General features: G+C 40.3%; 1 protein-coding gene and 2 pseudogenes across 1 annotated transcript; 1 reads left to right on the top strand and 2 right to left on the bottom strand.

The window, feature by feature from the left end:
* Positions 1-517: 517 nt before the first annotated feature.
* Positions 518-1,814, bottom strand: LOC110041518 (nicotinamide N-methyltransferase-like; annotated as a pseudogene).
* On the bottom strand, positions 518-4,025 carry LOC110041517 (indolethylamine N-methyltransferase-like). The gene has a single exon (XM_089281794.1). It carries the CDS (start codon positions 3,890-3,892, stop codon positions 3,098-3,100), a length of 795 nt encoding a protein of 264 aa, XP_089137920.1. The 5' UTR covers positions 3,893-4,025; the 3' UTR covers positions 518-3,097.
* Positions 4,026-4,971: 946 nt separating this feature from the next.
* Positions 4,972-8,008, top strand: LOC149095684 (melanocyte-stimulating hormone receptor-like; annotated as a pseudogene).
* Positions 8,009-8,965: the final 957 nt, after the last annotated feature.

Here is an 8,965-nt window from a genome sequence, read left to right as displayed (position 1 = left end):
ATAGCCTCATGCGCAGACGTTTTTATAGTTCGTCACGCAATCGAGGAAAGATTGCGTGACGAGCCATAAGGAGGCTATATGAACTGAACAACTGAGAAACCGGCTTCGTGTCTTTCAAGGCATACTGTTTTCCATGGACTGGACTGGACTAGATTAGTAATACGCGGATAAGAAAATCGCGGATCAAACGCGGGACTAGTAAAACGCGGCTTAGTAAAATGAGGATTAATAAAAAGGGGACTTGTAACACGCAGACTAAAAAAACGCCGACTTGTAAAACGCGACTAGTAAAAACGCGGACTTGTAAAACGTGGACTAGTAAAACGGGGACTAGTAAAACGTGGACTAGTAAAACGCGGACTTGTAAAAAGTGGACCAGTAAAACGGGGACTAGTAAAACGTGGACTAGTAAAACGCGGACTAGTAAAACGTGGACCAGTAAAACGTGGACCAGTAAAACGCGGACTAGTGAGTGAAACGTTATAAAATGTTTCTTTTTTTTTTTTTTTTTTTTCAAACGATCATCTTTCGTCTAAAGAACTTCAAATACTTACCAAAAGTGTTCTACTTTTGATAGAAACAGAAACAAATATACCTAAGCCTACTACGTTTACATGTACGTAGTTAGAGCCACTAAAATATATAACTCTTACTGACCTGGTCTTCTCGGTCCGCACTGTAAGTCACGGAACGAGTTTTATCCCCTTCGATTTGCTTCGCGCTAGGCTAGAGTCATGTTAGACTTTTTTATCAGCTATTACTTGCCGATTTGGTCTTTTGGTTGAAATTTTAATTGCTGAGTCACAGTCATATACCAGTAGTACAAGATTAGAACTATAAGATTTGATTCCTTTTCCCTGCCGATTATGAAAGTAAATTCTCCCATTGATTCCCAGCTGTTTAATATACAACATACATGTAGTGTAATATGTGTTCGACGCAACACGCTGTGGTCACACAACCTGTAATTGAATTTAGTGTTATTGTTGATAGTTTAGCTTGAACAGATTTTAACAGCTCTCTTTTTCGTTAAAGCAGCAATTTTAATCTACTGTTCACTTTCGACTGTAGCGCCGACAAAGTACAGTTTTTCACCATCATACAACTCCCTTCTTGGTTCCGCTGGTAACTTCATGTCCGCCTCACCAAAGCCCTCCTTGCGTAATGTTTCTTGGATTTGATTCTCGCTCACGAAAGAGTGACGGAACTTTTCTTTGCCTACTCTATAGCAATTCTGACCTATGGAGCTGTACATAACCAGATATCTACCTGGTTTCAAGTATTTTCTCAACTTGGCAATTGCATTCCTGTACTCTATTTCCGATTTCACAGCTGCTTTAATGCAAAAACTAGTTGTCACGACATCGAACGAACCAAGCTGGAAGTCCATGTTGAGGGCCATTTCGCTTGGTCGTCCGTGCAATATCACTGGGCAAAATATGAATTATTGTCTTTCTTAGCTCAGCTTCTCGTATCAACGCTTTTTCGCTTCCCTTGCCTTCAAACCTCTGCACAACGAACCTGAAATATATCTTTCTCGCCAAGCGGCTACTTCTTTCCGATTCTCTTCGCTGTACTCGGCAAAGATGATGTCTTCGGCATATGGTGAAGAACTTATAAGATCGTAGATGCCAGGTCACCCATCAAAGTAGAGAACTCTTGCGTTTCGTTTTGCCATTTTCAGGCGACCAAAATTCCCGAAAGCACCCTAACGAAAATGCGCTGTATGATTCAACCTGACTGTAATTTTGAAGGTAAACTTTTGAGTCAAACTTGTTGTGGTAGTCCTCACCGAAACGATATGAATCCGTCATCAGCAGGTAAACAGTTGATCTGTGGCCCAGCCAGACAGAAATTCCCTTCTCGGCCAACCTCCCAAGCTCTCTCCGAGAGAGGTTGGGAGTTGTCTGAGACGACACAGTTCTATTTACATGTTCGGGGAAACGGAGGAGTTACACGTAAAAATATTTTAAAACGAGAAGCACAGGGCACGAATTTATAGTTTTTGGCTAATTACTTGAGATCCGACATTTCCACCGTTTATTAGTTTGTTAGAGATACTACACAAATTTCGTAAAGTTCTACGTTCCTACGGCTCGTCACGTAATCCTTCCTCTGCTGCGTGACAAGCAATAAGGACGCTTTATTATGTGGCTAGCTCCGTGAGCGGGCAAGATGAATCAAATCCTGCGCTGTGATTGGCTACCCGAGCGGGCAAGATGGAGCTATCTTGCCCGCTCGGGACTACCCGCCGTGTCCCGCAAGAAAAATTTCCGCGAAAGCCATATAATAAATCCTTTATTGACCAAGCTTGTTCGGTCAAGATGGCTGGATATTGACCTCGTTCTTTTTTGCGAGTTTATGGACCTCGACTCCGTCTCGGTCCATAAACACGCAAAAAAAGAACTTGGCCAATATCCAGCCATCTTGACCGAACAAGCTTGGTCAATAACCCATACATCCGTACTGACAAACCCTGGGAGACAGACAAACCAAACTTGGCTTCATTCAAGACCACGCTGTCCAGCACATGCTTTGCAAACTGCAGGCCAGCTGTAAATAAACAAACTGTCTTGGAATAATTACTGATCATTACTGTAAAAACCTAGTAAGCTTTTTTTTAAATAACGTCAAAATTAATATTTTGTGTTGACGCACCGTCGAGTTTGACGTCATGCCATACTAAGTCAAGCGTAAACTAGCGGTCGTTAATCGGGAGGCAACTTCACAGTGTTTTTGTACTATGCACCATTAGCTACAATGATAAAGTCAGAGCTTCGTGTAAGGTCTGTTCAAGGGAAAAAAATGTATAATAAGGTTGTTCTCGTATTTCTTGTACACGATTGTGACACAACAATTAAAATATAAAAATAAATAAATAAATAAAAAAGAAGAAATAAACAAAGAGAAAAGAAATCTAACTTGACTCTAACTTACGGGACTCGTGCTCGGCGTGACTCAGACCATGCCACTTTGCTGAACCGTGAAACTATTCTTCAATAAATTTGCATTTTAATTTTTCTCTGAGTACTTCATGATTCCAACCCAGCTCAACTGTAGGCAACTCATGAATGTTAAAGTCATTCCAAAATTATCTCTATTGTACACTTTTGACCTTAGCGCTAACAAAGTACAGTTTTTCACGATCATATAACTCGCTTGTTGGTTCCGCCTGTAATTTCATGTCGGCCACCTCACAAAAGCCCTCCTTGCGTAATATTTCTCGGATTTGATTCTCGCTCACAAAATAGCAGCGGAACTTTTCCTTGCCTACGGTGTAGAAAGTCTCACCTATGGAGCTATGCATGACCAGATATCCACCCGGTTTCAAGTATTTTTTCAACTTGGCAATTGCATTCCCGTACTCTACTTCAGATTTCACGGCTGCTTCAATGCAAAAACTTGTTGTCACGACATCGAACAAGCCAAGCTGAGAAGTCCATGTTGAGGGCCATCTCACGGGGTCTTCCAATGCGATATCACACGGTAAAATATGAGTTATTTTCTTTCTTAGCTCAGCCTCTCGAATCAACGCTTTTTCGCTTCCCTTGCCTTCAAATCTTTGCACAACAAAACTGAAATATGGCGACCAGTCGTGAGCATCACGTGATCTTTCTCTCCAAGCGGCTACTTCTTTCCGATTCTCTTCGCTGTACTCGGCAAAGATGATCTCTTCGGCATATGGTACCGCACTTATAAGATCGTAGATGGCAGGTCCCCCACCAAAGTCGAGAACTCTTACGTTTCGTTTTGCCATTTTCGACCAAAATTCATGAAAGCATCTTAACGAAAATTCACCACTGTATGATTCCACCTGACTGTAATTTTTAAGGTAAGCTTTTGGGTCAAACTTGTCGTGATAGTCCTCACCGAAATGAAATGAATCCATCATCAGCAAGTCAACAGTTGATCTGTGACCCTGCGATACAGAAATTCCCTTCTCTTTCTGCCATCATCATCACCCTCCAAAGCTCTTTCAGAGAGAAGAATATAAAAGCAGAAACCGACACAGCACAGGATCTGTACTCTTGGTGAGAGCCTGGGATAGAGGCGACACCGTTTTGGTCACGTGGTCGGGGAACGGAGGAGCAACTTGAAACGACATTTTGATACGAGGAGCACACACGACAAAGTTGTAGTGCTTGGCTATTTACTTGAATTCCGACTTTTTCTACCGTTTACCAGTTTGAAATTACAGAAATATCGTAAAGTTCTCAGACGATCCTACTGCTCGTCACGCAATCCTTCCTCCACTGCGTGACGACTATGGACTATAGACTATAGACCTCCATAGACAAACCAAACAAATCAAACAAAATTGGCTTCATTCAAAACCGCGCTGTCCAGCCGGTGCTTCGCAAACTGCGGACTACCTGTAGATAATAGTTAATAATTAAATGCCTTTTGTTATAGAGCACGTTTGAATTTCCAAGTTTATGCGTTGCGTGACATTGAAGAAGGCTCTTGGGGAGGTCAAAGTGTTTGGTAACTGAACAGTTCTTGCAGAAGCATTAATTCCAATGTTTCGGAGCTCTATAGTAATTACTTTTGTTTCAATGGCAAACTCAATGACAGATGTTTCTGTTCAACTTTACAGCCGCCATGTTGGTGTCCCTCCGAGGGGCACCACGGAGGGACACCAAGATGAAGTCTCCATACAAAGCTCTGTAAATCTGGGTAAAATACACTTTTTCGAATAAGGCGCGAATGAAAACCGCTCAGACCTAAATCTTGGTGACGTTGTTTATATATCAATCATCTACCATATCCCAGATTCTTAACTTAACTTATTGAATGGTAACGATTTTTGTGTGGGATACCTGTGGTATCACACACTCTTGTCATCGGATTGTACGTCCGTTGATGCTTATGAGCAGCAAGGTTTGCAATGCATTCTGGGTTCATGCTGGAGCCGTCATTTTGGATATTCTGGTAGGATCCTTAGTAAACAGTTCATCGTTCTGATCGATCATGAAAGCAGTAAGCGGAAGTTACATTCTAGGTTATTTAAGTCCAACTATTTATAAGTGGAACTCTAAGGTAATTATTTCGGTTACCTTCCTTGTCGCTTTGGTTGGTAATTCTGGTGGCGTATTTTCGGCTACTTTTTTGACGCGTTGGTGAGTAAAATGTCACTGAAAATTGATAATTTGCCTTTACCTGATATTAGCTCTGAACCAAGTCCGGCGATTAGATACGCTCACCAAAAAGTTTTACTGAGCCGTAATTTGGAAAGCGTTTAAGTCTGCCGCTTACAACTAAAATTAGACAATGAAAACCGATAAAATTTTCATCCAAAAAATACAAAATGCGCTGGTATAATAGAAGAAATCTTCCTTAGTGTCCCACAGTTAATTTTTTTTGTTCTCGTTGAGGGAAAAAAAACTGTAAAATGCATTGAACTGGGTAATGCTTAGACATGTACAGACAGTCGGGGGAACATGAGAAAGTTTTACTACCCTAGTAATGAGATTGTACTTTGTTATTGTTATCGTTGTGTTGTTGGTTGTTCTAGTGCGTTCTTAAACATAAAACAAATATATCTACGGATACAGACTAGCTATGCAAAGCTTTTGAGTGGTATACCCGAGCCTTTAGGCGTGTGTATACCAAGAAAAAAACAATTGACAAGTGGGATGTTCCGTGGTATACCACGAGAGAGCATTATTTTATGCCATGTCATAGAAAATACTGAACATACAGTGGTCAACACAATCAATGGAACATAATCTCATCAGTACATTTATTTTCCGTCCTTCTACTTATATATACGTTTATAAAACTATAAATGTACGTGAGAAATATAGTTCACGGTTGTTGTTCGAAGCACGACTAGTAGCCAACATAAACAAACTCTGTGCCACTGGCGACTGATTTGAATATTTCCGCGCTGATGAATTAAAATAAATAGCATTTACATTGCCTTTCTTTGGTTCAGGCTTACTTTTATAGATCTTTTCCATCGATTCCAAACAATTTCGACCTTAGCTGGATACGTAGTGAACTATTTGTCGCCACTGGAACTAATCATCAAATGTAATCAAAATCCATCCTAAAGTCGCGTACAAGAAAAGACAAATTATTATCTTAACTATAACAAAAGCACGTCATCTCGCATCCCGACGAAACAGGTTACGTTTGTGTTGCTTTGCACGATCCAGAATCATAAAGGAGCAAACGATCAGAGAAACAGAGTCTCGTCTGCACATGCTTTGCGATAGCGTCATTTGCTTTGCCCCTGCTACAGGGAGGCCAATTTTGCCCCAAAGATCCACTAGCCGGTTGTCCCATAAAATCTCACTCCAGTCTGCATTACATCTGTGTTCTCCTTTCCGTCGAATGCAATAAGCTTCTTGTTGGTTTTGTTTTCTAAATATATGTGTTTTGTAAATATGCGTCAATCAGGCCTATTTAATAAAAAAATGTGGAGATACTTGGTAGACTATATAATATCCCCAAAATCTCATACCGCATCTCAAACCTTAAACAAGAAAAGGGTTCTAGCGGACAATGGAAAATAACCAGAGCGCTCTTGAAAAGCATAATCCTTTTGAAAACAACTTGTTGTTATCTTTAATTAAGAAGCTTGATTACAATGGTTAATTTAATCTCTTTCAGTTGTGCAGTTTATGCAAAACAAGGTTCAAAAGAGTGTATCCTCAACATACATATGCCCTTTCGGTACCCCTATTATTTTAATTAAGACAGAACTATATAAATATAGCAAAGAAGATTTGTCAGTTTTTCTTTCTGGAAAAACAAGCTGCCAGCAGATAAGCTGTTGTACATCCGATCCGACCTAAAAAATACTCTTACTCAACGGCGGAACAAACGCACCAGCAATGAGAACTTTAATGTAGACGGAAACTTTACAAGGGATATGAACCAAACAACTTAGCTCTCAACATACCAATGAACGTTTTTGAATTTCTTTCAGCCTTCAACATTTTTCTATCCATTACAGCATCCCTGGGCAATACTCTGATACTTGTTGCACTTCACAAAGAGACTTCTCTTCATCCACCGACAAAACTTCTGTTTCGATGCCTGGCGGTCACTGATCTTTCCGTTGGAGTTATTTCGCAACCACTTTTCGCCGTTTTCCTTTTGTTGTCTGTAACGACTGGAATAAACTCGAAATTTATTTTTTACATAGATCAGCTATGTAACGCTTCAAGCTTCATTTTGTGTCAAGTATCGGTCTTCACATCCAGCGCAATAAACGTGGACAGACTCTTAGCCCTGTTATCTGGACTGAGATACAGACAAGTTGTGACATTACCACGAGCTCGTGTAGTTATCACGTGCTTTTGGTTGATTGGTATATCATGTGGATCGATGTACTTTTGGAATGATAGTATTGCCTTTACAGTAGCCTTTGTGCTTACAACATTTTCTCTAACAACCTCTGTCTTCTCCTATGCAAAGATTTTTCGCAAGCTTCGACAGCATCAACTTCAAGTGCACGCAGTCCCAAAAGGGCCACCTAACGGAAGGCAAGTGACTCTGAATATAGCACGATACAAGAAGTCAGTATCCAGCGTATTATGGGTGCAGTTATCATTAATTACCTGCTATATCCCGTTTATCGTTGTGGTTACGCTCATGACTTATCGGGGAATGCCTGGAAACAAATTGAGTGAAATAGCTTTCTGCGTTCCAGCAACTCTTACCTTTCTAAATTCGTCTTTAAACCCGATTCTTTACTGCTGGAAGATCAGAAGTGTACGACAAGCAGCCAAGGACACGATCAAACAACTGAACTGCTGTAAATCAGCCTAGATCGTCCGCTAGAGTGGATTCGGTTAAGAACGGATTCATTAACTTTGAGTGTGATGAGTTAAGAAAATGTCCTGTCTTTCACTTTGTCTTTATTTGAACATATCAAAATACGTACAATGTTTAAAGCTTTTGATAACTAAAAAGTAATAGGCTTGATACATCTTCGATCAATCAATACTTCACCCAAATGCCCGGAAAAGTGATAAATTGCAGTACAAGTCAAATTGTGACCAAGTGCCACCTGATAACAAAACAGTTTGTCATATATACCTCCAAACTCATGTACGTTTTCAGATTGGAGGAGAATATGTCACGTGCCTTGGGTCAACTTTCGATTTGTACGGGATCAGGTCGCAAAAAAACAGTGTTATACCTCCCTACTCAAACACTGTACGTTTTCTGTTATATCTCACTAACTCCATAGGGCGAACTTGAACTTTCGGCACGCACGTGATCAGGTCGTGCACTAATTGAAACCGGGCAAATGCTCAAGCAGTTTACTTGTAGGGCCTTGGTCAAACAATTTACTGAATTTGTGTGGCAGCCGGCGTCAAACAACTAATTTTTCGCCAGTTTGTGCTATTTTTTTATTTGGGAGGTATAAAAAACACCCGGACGACTGCCGAGGGTCTCGGGGAACAAAACTCAATGCTTCCCTTGGGGCTAGTCTTTAATGTATATTGCTGAGATCTTTCTTTTGTGTTGGGATCAATCTTCATTATTCGGAAAACGTTAAAAGACAAATGTAGACCTGAAGAGTCTATTGAATTGTAATTACAAGCAGACTTTAAAATTTGTCTCAAATTGTCGTTAATATTCCGTCTTGAGTATGTTTAAAGCATTATGTTGTGGATATGCAACGAACAAAGAAATAGGTATGCGGTTGCATAGATGTGTCTAGTGCTAGCTAGTTGTTTCTATACATCTTTAATTGCTGCAGTAATCAGCAACGTCTTCTTTAGGGCTACTTGTGAGAGAGTGTTTTGTCAGTGCTTAAGGCCTTTAGTTAGTGTTACGTTTGGGAAATAGGCGCGAAATAGGTGAGTTCTGTACACTAGGATCTGTACTAGAACTATCAGACAATTCATTGCATCTTTCCGTCATTTTGTTTTTCTTTTTGATCTTCCAGTAAAATGATGACGTCAGTTAAAAATTGGTCCGTGTTTGCGATTGGTCACTGAGG

Source organism: Orbicella faveolata, unplaced genomic scaffold (genome assembly GCF_042242905.1).
Source record: "Orbicella faveolata isolate gen_17 unplaced genomic scaffold, um_ofav_v1 contig_5, whole genome shotgun sequence".
Lineage (NCBI taxonomy): Eukaryota > Metazoa > Cnidaria > Anthozoa > Scleractinia > Merulinidae > Orbicella > Orbicella faveolata.
Note: the sequence above shows the minus strand (reverse complement) of the source record. Positions and strands in the feature narration are given on the sequence as shown.

Bases quoted from the DNA above. Each gene is read 5' to 3' on its own strand.
- LOC110041517 (XM_089281794.1), bottom strand. From the start codon at position 3,892: ATGATGGATTCATTTCATTTCGGTGAGGACTATCACGACAAGTTTGAC.